At 34.9% G+C, this 23,004-nt stretch overlaps 1 protein-coding gene across 1 annotated transcript; it reads right to left on the reverse strand.

The window, feature by feature from the left end:
- Positions 1–5,671: 5,671 nt before the first annotated feature.
- Positions 5,672–22,584, reverse strand: LOC129264779 (golgin subfamily A member 5-like). Its single transcript, XM_054902722.2, has 13 exons — positions 22,471–22,584; positions 18,934–19,511; positions 17,617–17,826; positions 14,165–14,384; positions 13,102–13,225; positions 12,538–12,634; positions 11,659–11,765; positions 11,089–11,253; positions 10,104–10,331; positions 9,090–9,239; positions 8,171–8,252; positions 7,243–7,406; positions 5,672–6,699 (listed from the first exon to the last, which is right to left on the reverse strand). Exons 2-13 carry the CDS (start codon positions 19,472–19,474, stop codon positions 6,604–6,606), a joined length of 2,184 nt encoding a protein of 727 aa, XP_054758697.2. The 5' UTR covers positions 19,475–19,511; positions 22,471–22,584; the 3' UTR covers positions 5,672–6,603.
- Between the last annotated feature and the right edge of the window lie 420 nt (positions 22,585–23,004).

The following is a 23,004-nucleotide window of genomic DNA, read 5'->3' on the forward strand; positions in this document are numbered from 1 at the left end:
AGCCTCAGAAAATAATCGGGTAGACTACAAAAAGATGGGTGTATACACTTAGTGCTCTGTCAGTCCATTTTATTCTGATGTGTTTTTTTAATGATCTTTGCTGATGTGGATCTGTTATAATACCCACTTTAACCTCAGACATTGGGCAACAAGAAAGTCAAGTATGAAGTATACACAAATGCAATTCTCCTTTGTGTCAAATTGTGTGCCCTATATAAAATCTTAGCATTTTTTATATTTAATGGACATTTATAACATGCAAATATCTCCCTGAGTAAGAACATTATGTATAAGGACATAGTTATCCATTCATTCCAGGTGTTATTTAGGTACTTTATTGTGCAAGTATTGAGCATGTATCATGGTATATCATTATGTTGCCTGTTGATTTTATAAGAACATGTACAATTATAACTGTATATACGAACTAAGAGAAGACATGAATGTGGACCTCTCGTGCTGGATCAAACCAGTCAATGTCATTTGCAGTGATTGTCATTGTCAATCATATGGCTTGATCTCAGTAGCTTATAACACAAACTTGTAAGGCAACTTGTCAAAAGTTTATGTCTCGTCTTTAAGCAGGAGTACTGCTATAAGGTTCTTATGGGTCTTTTCATTGCAGCTTTCCTACAGTCTGTGATTGATCAATTAAAAAGCTGCTTGATTCCTGCGGGAAAGATAGACTCTGACTTTTGACAAAGTGCCTAAGGGCCGCACTATTAGATATCCAGGGGGGCTGAAAGTTTTTCAAAAAATAAAAACTTGACTTGCTATATGAGCAACAACAAAAAATTGACTCACCATCAGGTCCATTGACAAATCATCTGAAAGGGGCAAAAAAAATTGTTTCAATGGACTAAGGAAAAAAAACTTTACTCAAAGAAAATATTTTTTTTTGCATCAACCCAAACTTCCAGCCCCCCTTCCCCCTGGTGCGTCCCTAAATTGAAATTGGTAAGTTTAGTGAGACAGGTCCCTGATATATGAGAAACTGCAGAATTTGATTAATTTTTTTTAAATTTTTTTTCATTCATTCATATAAAGATGTCTTCTATGAATCTGTGTATGGGTAAAACTGTGCAATTGGAAGAAAACATCAGTGTACATTAATCTCTCATCACTGTGCTACTTAGGCATTTATCAATAAAGACAATTAAAATGAAGCTTGGGAATGAAACCTATGTTATGATTTACATATTGTAATCACATCAATAAATTCATGAACGAATGCAGTCAGTTCAGTTGCTTTCTTAATCTGTTTATTTATTCATATATGATACAATACTCTGTAATCTATATAAAGAAGCAGATGTAAATAATCTTAAAAATACATAATTTCAGCTTTAATAATGATACAGTACCAGACACAAACCTTATCTGACATTTGCACATAAGTAGCACCAAATTCTTGGTGCTACTGCTTCGCCATGCTTTTGTTTTCACTACAATAATATTTTTATGATCAAATTTAATATATAATAAGACAAGGTGGTTTACGAACCACAAGTCTCGCCTGATTTCGTGATCAACAACATATGCAATATGATCTTTCGAGTCCAAGATGACCTATGACCTCATCCTCGAGAACACACGTGTGGTATTACCCAATGATTATTTGTACCAAGTACACGCAACTGATGCAGATATAAAGAAATGAGGGCAAGTTGAACAAAAACTTGGAAAAGGATGAACATGACCTCATATTATTTGACCTTTTGACCCCTAGATGATCTTGACCCCATCATTCTCATGGGCTCACATGTGGTATTACTCAAGGATCGCCCTATGTAATAATAATAATAACGCAGTTCTTGTATAGCGCATATCACATTATGTCATAACATCCCTATGCGCTTCCAAAGGACTTGGATATTATTACCCTGGCTTTAGCCCCGCAGCCTTTTACAGCGCGGTGACATTTCAAGGAATAAATTCCTGCCAGGTACCCATTCACCTCACCAGGGTTGAGTGCAGCACAATGTGGATCAATTTCTTGCTGAAGGAAATTACGCCATGGCTGGGATTCGAACCCATGACCCTCTGTTTCAATGTCAGAAGACTAATCTACTGGGCCACAACGCTCCAATGTACCAAGTATGAACATAATTGATGCACAAATAAAGAAATGAAAGCAAGTTGAACTTTGAACTAAAACTTTTTGGAACAGACTAACATGAAAAGTGATTATTAGGTCTCTTCTGAACTTAATTCAGGCGAGAAAAAAAGATAACGTGACTGTATTTTCATCTATTTCAACAAAATATCATTGGTCATTATTTTCACCTGAAAAGAATGTGCTTGAAAGTGAATTGACCTTCAGAAGCCTGGAAAAAATGTGTCTTCTACACGTGTCAAAATTACATCGTAAATTGTATATTTTAACCAGCTATTCAGCAGAATGGCACACAATACTGGTAAAGAGAAGCACAATGCACACAAATCCTCTTCTTAATTCTCTTGTGAGGTTATTCATTCTTGAAAAAAAATCAAAATCCGTTTGAGAACGGAGGATGACGGTTTAAAATATGAACTGGTACAATGTATGTGCTTTGATGATGGTAACACAAAAGTTCATACAACCAACTCTATATCTTCATATACAAGACAAGGAGCCCAATTTCATCCAAATATACAAGATTTAAAGAGGACTACATCAAATGGACCAAACAGCTTGTTTGAGATTGGTGTTCATCGTAGAACCAGAGGTCATAGCATGAAATTTAAGAAAAACAGTGGTGCGAATTGCAGATTGAAAAATGCCTTTTCAATCATATATAAAATGGAATGCTTTACCAGAGGTAATTTCTCCACCTAGTGTGAATATGTTCAAATCAGCTATTGAGAGGTACTGGAAAAACCAGAGACTATCCAACGTGACAAGGGGCAAATAAGCTACAAGCTTTACATCTCTACAACCGAGTAAATTCACAAATTAATCAATGGACTGTCAACATATGATTGAGAACTGGGAGTAATTGACAGGTCATTGTTGCCTACTTGTATGCAAGGCGGGTGAAAACACTGCACTTTTGCACATCCTAACAACCAAAGGTGTTCAACACAACTTGTAAATAACGAGCTTTGTGATGTAGTAATCTTAATCCAGGCACTCTGTGTCTTGCATGTAAAAGCGTTAGTTTACAGCTAATCACACCAATATGAGATGTTCAGTGATTGAGCCATTGTATTTCCCACACACATATGGGGCACACACGATTATGAAAAAAAAATCAATGTTTGTTTGCCATAACCCGACTGACTCTTGTCAAACTTTCTGAAATTGGTTCTTTTTGTTTTCAAATTTGACCCCCAAATAATATGCTGACCAACCCTTATTTTCATTGTTATACCTAATTTACCCCCAAAATACTGAAAATGTCATCAAAATGAGTAATCAAATTCTGCCAGCAGCACATTCATCTTTACTTAATACTAGTGATCATTGAAAGTCTTATAATTTTTCTTCTACATCATTTTGGTGAGCAATAAGCTTTATCAGGACATACCTGATAATTAAATTGTTGACAATAAAGAAAACATAAATGTGAAGCTGGAGTAGCATTTTAAAGTACTACAAACACATTGGAACATAAGAAATAAATATATCACTTCGCATGTACAAAGCATATGAGGCCACATAAAGAAGCAAAATAAATCCACTGGAAATTTATACAATCTATATTTAGGCCATGAGTTACACCTTTGTTTATGATGGTTTACACTTCTTGTAAACATGTACAGGTACATCCATACAACAGAAGAGACCTAGTAGCTCATTCTAGTTGAATTTTTGTCCAATCATTTCTATTGTTGTTTTCCCTACATATACTGTATAGAACTCTTAAAATTCCATCATGCCCCAAGCTGCATTACATTGCATGCAACTACCTTGTACATACTCAAATTAAATAACATTACTCTAAAGAAACAGTTACTGATAATGGCAAGAATAAAAATCAATGTCAAATAGGAATTTGTAGCCATTGTACTTTCAAAATCAAAGTGTTCTCAATAATGAGAACAATAACAAACTGATGCACAAACATGAACATCTCTAATAAAACATACAACATGCAATTCAAAGTATATAAGACACTTTCTGCATTTGATCATGAATACATATAGCATTATTTTGCCATCTAAAAACAAGACATTTATTCTTCAATTTTATTTTTAAAAATACATATATATATACCTACAGAAACTGATACAATACCAACCTATGTATCCCGGCATATAGTTTCTCAGGTTCTAAAAGTTTATATGTCCATAAAGAGAAATTCATGAATATTTGACAATCAATTTAAGGAAGCTGAAATAGTTAGAAAACTTCAATCAAAATATGCAAAACTGAGAAATGCCATAAAAACTTGGGTCAGGTTGCTGAAATTTGAGTATGCTGATTAGTGGGAATGAGTGATCTCATGAATATTCTTATGTGCTGTGACAAAATTGATCCCAATCTAAAGCAGTTTGGTCACTCAGGAAGTTGATATTGAAATAAGGCTGGGACAAAAATTAATCTTTGGAAGGACATGGCTTCAGTTAGTTAATCCCCCCCCCCCCGGAGTTCTATTTCTTACCATCCTTATATCTACTGTACTAATTTTTATGCTGAAATTCTCTGACTGGTGCAGAGTCCATACAAACAACTCGATATTCCAAACATATTCCAGAATTCTCGTTCTTCCCAAGTCAGCTGACGCAGCAGATATCTCTTACACCATCATAGAACTATCATTCTCCTCTTTTTCTTATTTATAAATAAATAACTGTACAATGTGCTACATGGATAAAGGTAGAAGAGAATAAAGATTATTTGATAGAAAACTGCTCTTAAGAAACCTGTCCAGAGAACATTCCAATATTACGTAAAGGTCATTGATAAACTGTCCTTCTAAAAAATAAAAAACAATGTTGGAAAATTTTCAAACTGAATTTTAACATAGTGTGTCAGACCTTCACGTTTATAATTTCGTGGAGCTCAATAAATCGCTCTCCTTATTTTTTTGAGGAGCTCAATTGAGCTTCTCAGAATCGCTCTCCGTGAGGAGCTCAAATCAATTCATTACAATACATGTATGATAAATTGTAGATTTTTCTTAACATTGTATATATATGCAATAGCTGTGTTAGCTATTAATTAATCTGTGGTGAAACTAGGCCTGGGTCACGTCAATACGTTTACAAGATGTCGTATGCACTACTGCTAAAAAAAAAAAAAAAAAAAAAAAATTGAAAAAAAAAGAAATTGAAAAAAATTTACATTTTACATCTTTAAATCCATGAAATGGTCTTCTTTTTTCCATAATACCTTGAAACTACTTTGATTTAGTTGAAAACTATCAGAAAAATGAAGAATATTCACCTCTTTCCCGACTCTGATTTGAACTTACCTCGGTAAATATTGTAGTCCCACATGTAGACTTCCATGGTGCTGCCATGAAAATCTACATATGGGACTACATGGGACTGCAAATATTTACCGAGTTTAAATTAAAATCAGAGTCGGGAAAGAGATGAATATTCTTCATTTTTCTGATAGTTTTCAACTAAATCAAAGTAATTTCAAGGAATCATGGAAAAAAGAAGACCATACATTTCAAGGATTTAAAGATGTGAAATGTGAATTTTTAACAATTTTTTTTTTCATTTTTTTTTTTTTTTTAGGAGCGCGATTTTTTGCTCTCCTTATTTTTTTTAAGGAGCGCGGTAGGAGCGCCGGCGCGATCGCGCTCCTCAAAAATGAAGGTCTGGTGTGTGTGTGTTTGTTAGTGTGTTTACAGATGGGTATCAATCAGTTAATAGTTTGTATTGAGGACAATTAACTTCAACAAATACATGACTACCACTCAAACCATGGCCCTCTATAAGCTTGTAACTCCCACATGCAGCCATTGCTTTACATGCATATGCCACAAGTTTAATGTTCATTGACATAAGATCACTGGATGGAAGTGAAATTTCAATAGGGCTTTCCCTTGATGTGATGCTAGAGTATTCCACCATGACATCTCTCTTATAATTTCTAAACGGAACATCGCATCAAATCTAACTCTTCATAATTCTTGAGATTTTTTACCCTCTTGGTAGCAACTGAAACTAGATAGAGTTCTTCACTAAAGATCAACCTTGGAGAGTAGATGATCAAAGTTTATAGCAGCTGGGTCAGGTTCTTGGATTGTCCCATAAACAATGGCTTACTTAATCCATGTCGCATATAATCATGTGATCAAACTGCCACTTGGTACAACCACCACTTGATCTGCAATCCATTTGGGCTAATGGTCATGTTTTGTAGTAATCAAATAATATAATTGGCACTACCTCTACCTCAATTTCTCAAGCATCAAAGATTTCATAGTCCATTACTAGAACATCTCATCAATTGGTGTTAGATCAATATGACCATAGCATAACTTGCACTATAAACAAAGTGCTACGAGGAAGTACGAACTAGATAAAATGGTTCTTGTACAACCTAACTGCAAGCAAAGATAGGACTGGACAGAGTGAGATGAGACTAAATAGCCACCAGACAATGTGGGATAAGACCAAGTGGTAATTGACCATTTGAAGTAGTCAAGAGCATTAGCCTGGTCAAGGAGCTTTAGGATGAACATCATGGTAGTCCTTCCCGTGAATCTCTGGTGAGTATGTCAACAGAACGATCATCACCCACAGATGAAGCAGAAACTGGTTAAGTAAAAGATAAAGAAAACATTTTCAAACAAATGTTAGCATACCGTTTTCATATCTATTTCTCATTTCATATTTGTCATCCTATAAAATTGCCGATCAAAATCAGAGTGAATGGAAACTCGGAAGATGCATTAGCTTCACTGGCACAGCAGTGGTCTAGCAATAGGCAGCTTATGTTCAAAGTAAAGTTGATGAAGTTTACTTTTAATTTGGCATTAATCTTCATTACCAAGGGTCCATTGCATTAAGAAATGGAATCAAAAACCAATTAAAAAAATAAGATGCAACTTGATTTTAAACTTATTTCATGTTTCAGACTTGAGTTTGATTTTGTTACATATAACAAGTATTCTTTGCAGTCAGGTGAGATAATTATTGCATGTACAAAATTACAAAGAGACTTGCCAGTGTGGCAAAAGGTTATGGCAATGGAATATAACTCCCACGTATTAAAAAAAAAATTGCAAAAAGCATCAAAATGGAATATATCTTCCACATAACATATGACAAATCTTCTATTCATTGGGTAAAACTCACCATATAACATATGACAAAAAGTCTTGCAATGGGATATCTTCTGAGGAAGACACCTAGTCTGATGCTGAATTTATCAATAGTGCTAGCTGCTCGCTTCACTTTCCTCGTCATACCACCATCATCAGGGGTCTCCTGCATGAAGAGCGGTAACCTCTGTCTGGTGCCTGCAGTTATTTGAAAAACAAAAACAAAGATGAGTATAGGTGTCCTTCATTGGACATCCAAGATTTAACCCATGAGGACTCTAAATGAAAATATGATAGATTTCATAATATTTGAAATAGAAAACCAAAGAAATGGGTATATCAATAGTATTGATATACAGTGAAATGAAATAAATATGTCCATGTCAAAACACATTAAAATATAATGAAATGATGAAATTTCATTTTCAATTTTTTATTTGCTCATAAAAATCCATACAAAAACACTACATATACAAAGTATCGTATTAACAAAATAGAAAAACAACAACAAATAGAAATAAACATTGGATTGAATATGAGAGGGACAGCAAGAAAGGAACAAATTTATAATTAAAAAAAAATCTACTTTGAAGCCTAAACCCCTACCACATACCTAACCCTAAACTTATACTTTCAGAGAAATTAAGACCAGAGCAATTGTAGTAGGAGTACATGTGGGGGGTCATTTAAAGTTTATCACATTACACGTGGCTTTGCACAGGACTGGGGATCTGTTCTTGTGCCAAATTATATTGCCCTTTGAAGCTGATTCAGCACTTACAAACATGTTCAAATAAAATATATATATATTTGAAATAGAAAGACAACAATGATATTAGTATAGTGTCCCTATTTCTGCACAATGGTTCCATAAATACGCCTAAATGAAGTATCATGACATTGATGGCTTTTATAGTTGTGTTCGATTTGACCAATCGCAGCTCTCAACCAATTCTACATACCTTCTTCATCCTCATATGATCCTATGTTGACGGTGTGTGTTGGTGTTACTCGGGCTGTGGCTTGAACCTCCTTATACTGTCTCTGAATAGAGAAGCAAATAAAAATATAGACATAATAATAAGTTTTAATTCTGATAGTGATATGGAGTTGCGAAAGAAACTGTCTCAAAGTAATTGGGAAAGATGTCTATCATACAACTGAGAACGGTTGTTTACTCTACGATATTACAATTGTCAAAATATCAGTTTAATAAAACTCAGCCTGAGATCACATGCACTGCACACAGGAAGGATTGAATAGAAAAGCAAACAAATAGTCATCCTGACAATTTCAAGTTTTTTCATGAATGTGACGGCATTTAAAGTGCATTCCTTTGCGGTACAAGATTTTCTAAGACATTCTCAATAAATTTCATGACAATAATCTGAAATCACACTACTTTCCCCATTCCTACAACTGGAAGTCACATGAACCTACTGACTAGTGAATTCTTTAATTTTCTCCAGATTACTAAATTCAAGTTCACTCTTGAAGAAGAAACAAAACTCAGTCCCTGTGAGTTAAGATTACAAAGTAAATTATCTAATTCGCTGCTAATTCCAAGTTTTTACAAGTATACCATTTCATCTCTTTAGCCCATATTCATATACAGATTCCTGAATCAGTCAGCATTAGATAGTCATTAATCTTAGACACTAAAATTATATTTAAAAATATTTCTGGAAAAAATGAATAAAAATATGTGGGGGTCTTTTTAACCATAAAGAACACGACTGGAAATCTAGTAAATATAAGGAACATAACTGCATAGCGACATTTTTAAAACTATCTATAGTAAAATCACAGATTTAAACCCTAGTTTAACTAATAACACCTTGGTATTTCGGGACTTTGATTAAAAATGAGTTGTGACAATACCTGTAGCCTTTCAAGTTGCAATCCAAGGGAATTCTTCTCACTACTTAGAGTTTCCAGCATTGTCTGCTTCTGAATAAGGCTTTCAGTCAAAGAATGAAGACGACCTTCAAGTTCACTCTCGGAGGAACTACTCAAACTCTTGGTTTTTAACTGACGAGAGAAAGAATGCATAATCATCTCTTAATTACATTGTTTTATATTCTGAATAAATTCACATGCAGCATAACACGCTTGTGATTGGAAAGACTGATAAAGTAGACCATTGGAATTAATTTCGCAAATGAACAGCACCATCTTGATGGAAATTCTGCTTACATTAGGAAACATATATGGATACTGGAAAGCATCATGCATTCTAACATAAGTTTAATAGTTTACACAGGGGTTTTCTAGATCACATCAATGCAAAAATGCCCTAAGCACCACAAAATCCATCCATTGTGTTGAAAAGAAAGGCTGTTTGGTAGTTCACCCAAAGCCTGTACTGTTTCTTTTAGGAGAAATCCCCTCTAAAGTCGCTAAGCGTCTAGTACAGCAGCTTTCCCTGTATTACCCATTTTGTTGATGATAAAATGAGAGGTTTAGTGATGAGAACATGCTCCTAGGATTCCTGTGGGAAAGATGTGGGTCTCACTTTGGGTTAGGTGCCATAGCAAATTTTCTGTTCATGGTACCAGTAAAGAAAGGCCTATAGCACAATTCCTGTCCAATAAAGAAAGGGCCATTAGCACATTTTCTGTTCAACATGTCAGAGCAGAAATGCCATTGGCACTAAATTTTCTGTGTATGGTATTATTACAGAAAAATCCTGGTAGATGACTAGTGCTACAGGCATTTCTGCACCGATGTGATGTAAAAAACTGTTGCCTTCAAGGACTTTCTTCACTGAAGAATTGGATTAACCTGAAACAAGTAGATGTACCAATTACTTATAGATAATCAACTAACTGCAGTACTAGATTACTGATGGTAGAGATGGAATATTTTCACAAAATCTCACAAAAGTTGTCAAACCTGGTTTCGTAACCGTTGAATATCATCCTCCCTGTCCTTGATCTTAGCCTGAAGATCCAGCCTCTGTCTGTGCATCTCTTCCTCTGAGTACCTTAACTCCTCAGACTTCCTGGCAAGGTCAGCTTCCATCTCTCTCATAGTCTGACGACCGTGGCTCGCTTGATCTTCAAGATCTCTCAACTGCTCCTGCATGCTTTCAGATTCCATTTGCTGGAGGGACTCCACCTCCTGTAAACATTTGAAGGATCAAGTGAAACATGAGCATAAAGACTGCTAACAGCAGACGATACAAGTAATGACAGGCAGATAGTATTAGAGGTAAGGTTACAACTCGACGCCTTGTAGCACCTGTATATGAAGACATATCTTCAACTCATAAAAAGTGAAATGAAAAAATTATGTCCATGTCAAAACACACACAAAGATAATGAAACAATAATATTTATAATCAAGTCAAAATAAAAACAATTTTGAAGCCTAAACCCCTACCACACATCAAACCCTAAACTTATACTTTCAGAGAAAAAGAGAAATTAAGACCAGAGCAATTAAGGAAGGAGTATAATTATGTGGGAGTCATTTAAAGTTGTTTGTATCACACATGACTTTACACACGACTGGTGACATGTTCTTGTGTTAATTCATATACCCCTTTAATATGAAGTTGACTTTGCATCTAAAAACATCTTCCAGTCATGCTAATAATTGGGCGCAACCAACTCTAACACAACTTTATGGAATACCAGCCAGGTCACCATCTAATACCACAAGTGCCTTTTTGCTAAAATGTTGTTATAGAAATGATTATTTGCACATATTTAATCACAACATTGTCAATATATTGACTTCTAACCCTTTTGCAATTATTTACTATTGTATAGAGTACAGGTGCTGACAATACATACAGTATGTGTTGAAGTAAATATCTGAAACCAAATGGTCTCTCACAACTTTGACCTTCTTTTCAAATCGATCATCATTTTACCTGCAAATCCATTTTCAGTTGTTCCATCTTGATATTAACCTGTTGCAATTCTTCCCTCAACATGTCTCTCTCATTCTTAACTTCCTCTAGCTCATAAGAGACAGCTGCTGATCCTTCGATTCCACCAGCCCCTTCTTTCAGACTAGAGATAAGCTTGTCCTTGGACTGAAAATTAAAAAGTAATAAATCAAATTACCAAGAGCAAATGCCAGATAATCATGTATGTTATATCCAAATCCTACAAGTACATCCAAATTGTTAACCTTTGACACAGTGGCCTATATAATGAAATCTGGCTGAATCATGTCATGGTCTACTTTGCTGAAATCATACAAAGCCTGATATATTTGTTCACACTTTATTCGGTTTAAGTTACTTTTGTCCCATGCTTCAATGATTTTAATAAACTTCTGGCTGAGAGTACTGCTTAATTCACATATGAAATTTGTGAGTATATAAAGATCTAAATTAATGCTTTGAATTTATTGCTAGTATAATTTCATATGAGTGGAGAATAGTCTTCAATTAAGTTCAGTATTAAACAAACAACCAGTGACTTGCAAAACTAACCTGAAGAATTCTTGTGGCCTTTTGTTTGTAGTCCGTTAGCTCTCGTTTTGCTTCTTCTGCACTGTTCTTTATCGTTCTTAGTTGTTCTGACAGCTCTTTGGAATGTGCTAACAGGTAGGAAAGAATTGATTACAAATTATTTCATTGCTGGGATGAATAGCTAAGATTAAATTCAATAATTTGTGAAACTTTACAAGATGGGGGACCAATCTTAAAGTTACCCATGACTTTGGGCATGACAAACATGTTGTGCCATTCCTCTTCATAGACTACATGTATACCACATTAACACAATGGTCATCAGTCAATGTCATACATATTCAGTCTGACGAACAGCTTTCAAAATTGGCCTGGTGGGGGGGGGATGATTCACAAAGAGTTAAGAGTAAGTTAACGTCCATCTTCCATGTGATATATCACACAGTACCACATGAGTCAGACCGTGCTAGGGGAACATACTCCACAGTATACTCATCAATGAGAAAAGTGTTATTAACCAGGTGGGTGTTTCATAAAGCTGTTCGTAAGTTAAGAGTGTCTTTAAGAACGACTGGTGATCATTTCTTATGGTAAATGGTACATACCAAAATGTTCATTAGGGATGGTTTAGCGCGTAAGAAAGGATAACAGTCGTTCTTAAAGTCGCTCTTAACTTACTAACAGCTTTATGAAACGGCCCCCAGGTGCATGTTTGGCTATCCAAATCTATCAGAAACTTTTTGTTAAAGAACATTCCACAAACCTCGTCTGTTGAGGCTATTGTTTCAAATAAAATTTTCTTTCCATCATATTTGAGTGTGCAAAACACTTTTTTTTTTTCAAAATTCAGAAGCATATAACTATGTTATGTTGTAAAATAGACCAAATAAGAATCATTACCTTTTTCATCAGCAAGTTTCTTCTGAGTTGAGGAAAGGGAATCTGCTAATGTACGCTGCTCCATTTCAATCTTTCCTTGCCTTTCCATGAATTCCGTCTACAAAAAGAAAATCATAATGAAAATGCAGTCGGTGAAAAAATATTACTCACAACCCGAGACAGCCTGCTTTCTAGGTTTCTTAAAAAATCTACTGGAAAGCCTCTAAAATGCCTCAAATTACTGAGAAAATATGGTCATATTCTTGAAACAGTCTCTGGGTAGATAGATATTCAATTCCATATTCCTATTGTAAAAATACAAAGATAGTAACAGCTATACTTACTGACATATACACTTGATTTTATGCATGGGAATAAATCTGAATCTTTGATTTTTAACATTACTTCTATTTCCTAGCCATTCATTAATAAATTTGAAATGAGTTTATATTCTTATTCAGATTCAGTAGGACAATAAGTCCCAATGATATTGAGAGACATAACAGAGTACTAGCGGTTGAATATTGACATTTGGTAATTTATGAAAGGTAATGAATCATGTAGAGCATGAATGAGTATACTTACTTGAGCCAACCTGTACGATTCATGTTCTCTTTTCAATGCCTGCTCAGATTCGAAGAGCTTATCATTGATTGAATCTAACGCATGACTCTGCATCCCACTGGAATCACTATGATCTCGTAGTATTCTGTAACAAAGTTAAACATGAAGAAGAATACTCTCATTGTATACAAATTATTTCTTTATAGTTTATACCCAGTAAAAAAATTAAACATGATAATCAGTGAGATATCAGAATACACTTTGTTACAATTTTGGGAAAATATGTCAAGAATCCCATCGATTCTGTATATATGTATTTCAAGAGATTATAAAGTCATTGTATCTTACACACAATGTTAAGAAAAACAGGCATGGACCTTGCTTCATAAAGCTTGTTTAAAGATAAGTATCAATTGTGGTAACAATCTCAAAAAGAATCCTATGAAACTACCACCAAAGTGTTTGCATGTATAAATGAAAATATGTGCCAAATAGCTCTGGAATTCCATCATATGTCGGGTATTTTTCGAAGCAATATTAATACACTGTCCCACATATGCTTTTCTGTGTTAGGGATCATCATTATTATTGATTTTGAGCTAAGATTTTCATGAATTTACATACGAAGATAAGTTTAAATTAATGTACCAGATCTAGATGTATGATAATTTGACAATTAACCTTGATTTAAAAGACTTTCTCGAAAAAGAATTGTTTGCTGCAACTACTGTCTTTTACCTTTAAAATAAAAAGTTAAGGTTAAAAGTGAAATATGATTGGCTAAAACATGTTTATCACTCTGTAAATCTTGTAATCATCATTATTGAAAAATATGCTTGCATAATTTTCTACAATATGATATGAATGCATAAGTAAATTCAATCTCAAACACATCACGGTAAAAAAAGTCATAAAAATAAGCATGCAGAATATTAATGCACCAAAAGTAATAAAATTTTATTTTAATGATCTTATCTTAAAAGTACATGGTGAAAATATTCAACATTACAAAATCAAGCAAACTGAACAATAATATAAAACGTCTGTAATTTCATAAAATAATCCATCAAACATAATAGTGTACCTCTGCTTCTCCTCTTGTAAAGTATCTACAAATTGTTGCTTTGTCTTGATAGTTTGATCAGCTTCCTGTAATCTCACTCGAAGAACAGCTAATTGGGAGTTCTTGGCACTGATTTCTTCATTCAAATCATCCTCATGAAGACGTAACTGACGGACTACAGCATCAGAGTTGGCTATTTGGGTCTGACGACGTTTCAACTCATCCTTAAGTTGGTTCAATTCTACAAATAAAAAAATTTAAAAAAACTCCTCAGGATAGGCAATACAATATTGAGTAGTACACTATAGCTAGGGTCATTCATCTTTTATAGTTAATCGTACAAACAATGCATTTAATTTAGAGTCATGCTAAGCCTTACTATTGAACTGTGAAAATCTACGTGTTCAAATCTGTTTTTATTTAGATATTAGACATGGGGACCCCATTGCATAATAATTTCCTATATTAGTACCACTACAATTCATAATATCATTCGGGAAATTCTTCAATCTCATTAGCTGATGAGTAAGATCATGACGGTTATTGTCAATTGATGGCAGTGTTTATTTCAATTTTTTTATATTAAGGGGCCAAGATGGAGTGATAATCTTCCATTCAAAGCTCATTTATCTTCATTCCCATGAGCATAACAAAATACAGTAAAACAATAGTTGTTAGCAATTCTTCTCAGTTTTTTTTTAAACCTGAATCAGGAAGAGAGTGGATGTTTAGATTTAGAATAAAATGGGTGCTCCTTTGGAAACCAGATTGCATTTCCAATACAGGAGTGCACAGGGCCTTACCAAATTAGATGAAAGTAGAAAAAGAATGGACTAAACTATGGTTGTTGATAAATTTCACTATTATTGTCTTTAACCTGCAAATTAATCAGGATTGTGGTCATTACAGACTTCAATATCTTATGGAACAGCCCTTGCGTCAACAACCTGGGGCCCATTTCATAAAGAGTTGCTATCATAGCAAGTTGCTATGATAGCAACTTGCTATGATAGCAACTTTTGCTTGCTATGCTAGCAACTTTGCATTTCATAAAAGCACATTCGCTGGAAAGTCAGCTTGACTTTCCAGCTATTTATTTGAATAGTCATGTACGAGGCTGATTAGGGGGAAATCCCCTTTCTCTCCAGTTTTTTGTTTTCAATTCAAGTCATAAGTTTAGGTAGAAAGCACTGGCGGATCCAGGGGGGGGGGGCACAGCCGGCCCGTGGCCCCCCCCCCCCCCCCACCTTTGAGAAGCAAAATTAGAAGAAAAAAAATTGAAAGAGAATATTATTATTTTTTTTTGCTTATTTATTTTTTCGGGAGCGAAATTATTATTTAGCAGCTGCAAACAGGGTCTGCAGCATAAGACTAGCAGTTGAAGCAGAGTGATGGCTCTATGGCGATAGTTTGCAATTCTAGAAGAGAGTAAGAAGAAAATATAAATTTGTCACAGGATGGCATAGCATTGTTTCTCCATTGTGTAAGTTTTCAGAGAATTGATTTAATTTAGCCCTTTGCCAGGGAAAAAATTATTTTAAAGGGGAATCCAACCCAAATAAAAACTTGTTTTTATAAGGAAAAAAAAATCAGACAAGTTGATAGGTGAAAATTTGAACAATATTGGACAAAGAACAAGAAAGTTATGAATTTTTGAATGTTGTAAATATTGGTAATCACTATACCCATGGAGACTTCAAATTGGCCGCATATGGGATGTCATAGTGATGTAAGGCAAGGACTACTCTTCCATGTACTCCAATACATATTATGGCTAAAATGTCATTTTTCCCAAAAGTTTTATTTCACATTATATTTTTCTTTCATGAGGACATTAAACAATATACTACCTGGGTTATATTTTGATTACTGCCCCAGGGGAATGGGTACTTAGGAGAAAACCACAAATCCCTGATAATAAAGTACATGGCCTGTGGGAAAGTTGTCCTTGCCCCTTGTCATAATTTACTTTCTCAGTTGCCAATTTGAAATCTACATAGTATTAGTGATCTCAATTTTAAAGCAGCTATAACTTTATTATTGCTTGTCCGATTTCTTTCAAACTTTCACCATTCTGTTTAATTTATTTTTCTCCTTCCCAACACAACATTTTATGGCCAAGGCTTATTAATGCCGGTCGAAATTTCACCTTCAACAAATTTTCTACCGTACAAGTTTAATCCCAGTCCCACACTTGACTATTTGTGTCGGTAATGCAAGGTTGTATCAACAACAAGGCAGGCGGCGGCCCACTGCTGTATGATCACCCTGAAGCAAGTAAATTTGTAGGCTCTAATTATGCATGAAACATCAAAAATGACCATAAAAGATTATTTTTGTTCAAAATGGAAATGATTTTTAAGTTATCGGTTTCAACGGTGAATAACCATTCAGTAAATGGATTCAACAATGCCATGCCCATGGCCACAACTTTTTTTTTTTGGAGAAAGTCAGAAACAGAAAAAAAAAGCAATCATTTTTTTATCGCATACATTCGTAATTCCGAAGCTTCATTATTCCGAAGGTTCGTTAGTCCGAAAACGAAGTGAGGTTCGTAATTCCGAAGGTTCGTTAATCCGAAAACGAAATGGTTAACGAACGTTATTTCGTTTTCGGATTAACGAACCTTCGGAACAACGAACCTTATTTCGTTCTTTGATTAACGAACCTTCGGAACATCAAACCTTATTTCGTTATCGGATTGTCGAACCTTCGGAATAACGCCACAAATGTTCGGATTAACAAACCCTTTTACGTTTTCAGATTAACGAACATCGAGGTATAGGCAATTTACGTGTTTCGGAATTACGAAGTGTAACCTTTTTTATGGCCTAGGGCTTTTTTAATTTAGGCCTTGAATTAAACACTTCCACATAATAGATCTATATACCTTCCTCTATTTTTTCTCACAAGAAAAAAAATCCTCTCAATTTTTTTATTTTTTAAATGTCTATAACCTCCCTTTTTTTCCCTTTGCCTGCCCTGGGAAAGACTGAAAAATTTGCTGTTTCGGAGGAATTTTTTAACATTTTTTTTTTTGGGGGGGTAGGTAGAACAAAAAAAAGAAACAGCATTTCTACTAGAAAGCATTACATTAATATTTTCTTTATTAGCATTATCACAGACATTGCTCTAAATATCTGTTCTCTTGTAAGAGCCATTTGGGCATGCCTGAGCACAACGTACACCATTCTTAACAATGAAAAACCCTTTACAGTGTCAACTTGACGCTCCCCCATGACCAGCGTCAAATATTTAACCCTATTTGACGCTCCAGTAACCATACTTGTCGCTCCAGTAAAAAGTTGACGCTCCTACTGGAGCGTCAACTTTTTATGAAATGCGCTGCAGCGTCAAATACTTAATTTGACGCTGCAGGTGAAAATTTGACGCTGTTTTGGGACTTGACGCTGACGCTGTACCTTTATGAAATAGGCCCCAGAACACAGGACAAGCTGTAATACAGGGCTTACCACTGTTGGCTTTCTTGGTGCGCTCTAGGGCTGATGTCATCTCATGATTGAGAGAAGAGACTTCTTGACGAAGCAGCTTATTCTCTAGCTCCAACGATGAGAGCTGCTGTGACTGAGGATTTTCATGGAGTCGCCCTGGTATAGTCTCTGCTGGTACTTCACCGGGTGAGGTATCATTGCTGTTCGGCTCACTGGATTCTTGGTGCTCTTCTATAAAACAGGAAACATAAAAACGAGGCTTCTAACAATAGCTACATGTAGAACAAACCTACAAAATCTGAGAAAACAAACTTCCCAAATGCACTTTTTTTTTAATTCTTCAGTTTCTTGCACACTCGTGCCTTACCAAATCATGTGATTGAAATTATTCCATGATATTTTTCAGAAAAAAAGTGGACAAATGCCTCTTATATAAGGTTCAGAAAAACAACATTGAAAAATCAGCATGATTATTATAGTCAATCATCAGGGTTTTTTAATGACATCACTACGATTTGGAATACTTCAATTTTACACCTTCAAGGTAGCCAAGAGTAACCCAGCATTTTATTTTCGGTATTCTCTCAAATTTTTTAAACAGTGTAATTTTTACTTATTCAGGGCTCACATTTTTTTGCAAAATTAAGTGAAAATTGAATATTATTTATATATTTAGCATGCATCAAATGCAATCAAAGAAAACTAAAGCACTCAGTACATTAAAGGACAAGTCTGCCCCAAAGTTGATTTGAATAAAAAGACAACAACAAAAATCCAACAAACAAAACGCTAAAAACTAAATCAAATTTGGATGTAAAATAAGAAAGTTATGACATTTTAAAGTTTCACTTTATTTCACAAAACAGTTATGCACATCCTGGTAAGTATGCGAAGGAAAGGACTAATGACATCAGACACTCACTATTTCTATTGTACTTCATCAAATTTCAATCTTCTCCTCATTGTCATGTGAATATGAATATGTGGAATTACTATTTTGTGGTTCAGTCAATTTGGCAATTTTTTGTCAAATTTGAAAAAAAAAAGAAATTCTGTACAATTCAAACAATTCAAACAATAAAAAACAAAAGGAATAGTGAGGGACATCATCAAATTATCTCATTTGCATACCACTGAGACGGAGTTGTACATACAACTGTTTACTGAAAAATAAGCAAAATCCCAAAATGTCATAACTTTCTTATTTTACATACGATTTGGATGAAATTTTCAGTTACACTTATTTGATATTTCTGATTCAAATCAACATTTTTCTGGAGTGGATTTGACCTTTAATCTAATATTTGAAAACAGATCATTCCAGATGATAAAAGTTACCTTGTTGTTGATGTGGAATGACAACAAAGCCAGCATTGGTAGCAATGCTACTCTCAGTTCGAGCACTCTTAATAGAGATATTTGAAGAGGTGCTGGATTGTCTTGAATGACGGCCGCTCGTATTCCCATTAGATTTCTTCCTCTTCTCTTGAGAAGACGTGGAAGGGCTATTTAAGAATTCAAAAAGTTTTTCATCATCGTCTTCCTTCTTTGATTTACTGGTTGCAGAGGTTGGAGTCCTTGCTCTTTGTGCCTGCTGTCCGGCTAGAGGGGATGATGATATTGCACTCTCGCTTGAAGTTCTTTTTATGTTAGCACTGCCAGCTAGGTCTGTAGCAGAAAGGTTCATAGGTGTGATGGGACTTTGTGAAACTGATGCCGAAGAAGCAGATGAGAAGTGTCCGGAATCTGCTGGAAGACTCTGATGCATCAGTTGGCCCTGTCTGGAGCCTTTCTCTTCATCTTTATTTCCTATTGCTTGGGATGCGGACTGATCCAAGTTGTTGAGGAAACTTTCTGCACCTTTTAAAACCCACGCCATGCTCAAAAAAGATTTTCAACTACCGCCCAGCTCGTACCTGTAATAAAAAAAAATCAAATATAAAGTTGAGATCATTGTTTTTATAGATGGAAATCAAGTAATTTTATAATTATACACATCAAAAGATTTTTTTTTAAATATTCAAGGGATATATACAATATGGAAATCATACAAAGAAATATTATTCATAGCTAATATCTGGGCATTCATTAGATATGATGAAATTGTTGCTATAAAGATACAACCTTGCATAGACCAATCACATGCACCAGCAAAAAGTTTAAATTTTCACATTGACTGCTGAGACATGGATTGATGAGCAAGTGTTCATTATCTTTGCCAGAAAAATTACTATGACAAAAATTCAATGTGTCATTTGCATAATACAGTCAGATTTGTCTGCCAAATATACACTGTAGTGCTGAATCATGTTGACCAAAAATGGTCAACCTTTTGCTTTGACCGAGTTAATTGCAAATCCAACAGTTTCTATCTTGATTTAAGAATGGTATCATGTAAAAGAGTGAATTCTGGTCTTCTTTTTTACAAACCTGCATTACATTTCACTGAGAAAGAAAAATATTGGGAAAATAGGAAATGCTCATTATTTCTTATGAAAAGTTCATAGATTAGCCAACTCAGGTGATGGTTCGTGTACGCTACACTTCCTCGAACCATCAGGGTAAATCCTTAGAAATTTTACCATCAATTTACAGCTTGAACATTGTTAGAAAATAAGTATGAAGGGGGGGGGGGGCATGTCTGCACACCTAAAAATTTAGATTAAACATGAATTTCTTTTTATTCCGCAAAAATTTTCAGATGATTGTTCCTTATAAAGTGTGCCAAAAATCTTATAAAAAATTGAAATGATAGTTGTTGCATGTCTTCTTTAGAAATGTGCAGATACAAGTGTATGCAGATTGAGGCACTGCGCAGACATGTGGCACCTTACCAAATAATTGATTAAAAAATGAATTTATCAGTCATTTTTAAGAAGTAGTGATAAACAACTAGTAACTCTGTTTCCATGGTTCTATCAGTCTAAAAATTTAGAACCCATACTGGGTACGGTCGCACCCATTTCTTTGCTAATTTGAAAACATCACAATGTGTGCGTGGCAGGCAGTCATGACATGGCAATACTTGTGACTGCGAATGCAATATTTTCATATCTGGGAATGAATTTATAGATTCAAATTAGTCTAGATCTATTGTCTATGGACTCATGACTAATGCATGAAGAAATAGGCAAGGGTTTCAAATCATTGATTTCTAGGCATATAGAACCAAGAAAAAGGAGTGACCTGGAGCTAGAAATGACAATATAATTTCTAACGCTAGTGTTTTTTTTGTGTGTGTGCTTATCTTTGAAAACTGACAGTTTAAATCAAGATAAATTCGCAATTGATGTTCCAAATATTATGGAAATTATGAATATGATAAAATTATTTCATATTTACCAACCGTATTCTTTGCATCGCATTTGCCACATGATTCCGGACGGGTAAAAATATTCTTGATTAATAATGATGTAACTCATGAAAGAAAGTATTAGTGTGATTTTTCTCTTCATATATCATATCATGAGTAAATTCTAAGTGTTTGATTGCTTTTTTATATCGCATCTTGGCTAAATAATTTTATTTTTTTCTAGTTAACTGCATTTTCCATGGCACTTTCCAATATTATGCTCATTCGTATCATGACGTTCATCAAGTTATATCGATGCGCTGTCGATCGTCGATGGCTCTTATCGCGGTAAACCTCACGGAGTCACGCACAGGTACCTTAAGTCAGAACTAGCCGTCGACGATCACCCACAATACACCACACCTCAACATTCGATCGAAAGAGAGGACGAAATAAAAAATTGGCAAATCAGGACCATGTTTCCGTCAGAAAATATATCAATTGTTAATGCAAAACTATGTTATATGACATTTTAAGCATTTTCTGTCATTTTAGACTATGTCTATGGTCTATATATATGATGGTGGGCCCCAAGTCTGCGCACCTAACAATTTGAGTTAAGATTTAACATGAATTTCTTCTTATTTCACAAAATCTTTTGGTTAATAGTGTTCCTTATATTATGAAGAGTAAGTGTACCAAATTTCTAAATAAAAAATGAAAGAAAATATAAGATTTTCTTGAAAAAACCTTTGGGCAGTCATTTTCAGATTGAAAAAAAATGGTACCCCATGTCTGCGCACTCATTCACTTTGCACACGATTCAGGGATTTTGATGACAAAGGCTGCATTTTGAGGCCGTCACATGAAATGCCCTGAATTCATTATTTTTCCACCATTTTGAGTCGGATTTTTTTATGAATACCTGTCTATGTATTGCATGTGTAAAGTTCGTGCTGTTAGTGTTACCAATCTATTAGAGATTGGTAACACTAACAGTTGACTTTTTTTTGCCTTGTTTTTGCGATCTTTTTCTTTACATTGCTCTGTGAAATTGATCTGCGAAAGTCTTACGGTACGAAATCGTTTTCGTACGCAGTAATATGCGCGTCCGGAATAATGACAGTGTCCGGTAATACAAAAGTATTTTACATCTTAACACCACAGACTTATGCCTGGACACGATTCATTGATTGATGGAGACAGGATGCAAATTTGAAATTGCAAGAGAGATCATCTGAAAGAGAATATATAACAGGCCCTAACAAGTTACTTATGCTAACTTGTCACATAATGATAACATTCTAACAGTTAAGCCTGTATGTGATTTTTATCTTCCCCTCAAGGTTTAATTTAATCCACACGAAAACTGTCACGACAAAAAAAACCCATCTCAGTGGCATCACACTACCACAGCTCAGTCCCACCCGTTTGCAAATGTGTCGTTATGTTTCAACACCAAAACAAAACAACTCTCAACACTCCCGACAGTTCGACGTCTCTCTCGCTGGTAAATTCACATACCTTGTTGCCCTGTCCTACTTATTTCTTTAAAAAAATAACTACAATATTTCTTTATCTACCTCGCTCATAAAAATCGGTGACGGTGGCCTCCAAGAATGTTCTTGCACAGTTATTTACACTCCGTCTTACAAGTTGCACTGTCGTGTTCAAAATAATGACGTGATGATTTGTATACGTCACCATCGACTTGCGATAGTATAGTATGCGATCGATGAGTATCCCGAGAATCCCGCCCCCCCCCCTCCCCGAAAATAGAGGAATTGGGAATGGAATGGAGTGGAGCTTATGACTTGTATTGTCGATATAGCCCATCCATCTATCTATCTATCTATCCATCCATCCATCTAATCTATCTATCAGTCTATCTATATAATAGGCCTATATATCTATCTATCTCTGTCTATGGGCCTGCACTTTTTTTCTTTCTTTCTTTCATTATTTCCTTCCTTCCTATATATATAGCTTCCTTTCTTCTTTCTTTCTTTCCTTCCTTCCTTCCTTCCTTCCTTCCTTCCTTTCTTCCTTCCTTCCTTCCTTCCTTCCTTCCTTCCTTCCTTTCTTTCTTTCTTTCTTTCTTTCTTTCTTTCTCTCTC

This window comes from Lytechinus pictus, chromosome 7 (assembly GCF_037042905.1).
Source record: "Lytechinus pictus isolate F3 Inbred chromosome 7, Lp3.0, whole genome shotgun sequence".
Taxonomy (NCBI): Eukaryota; Metazoa; Echinodermata; class Echinoidea; order Temnopleuroida; family Toxopneustidae; genus Lytechinus; species Lytechinus pictus.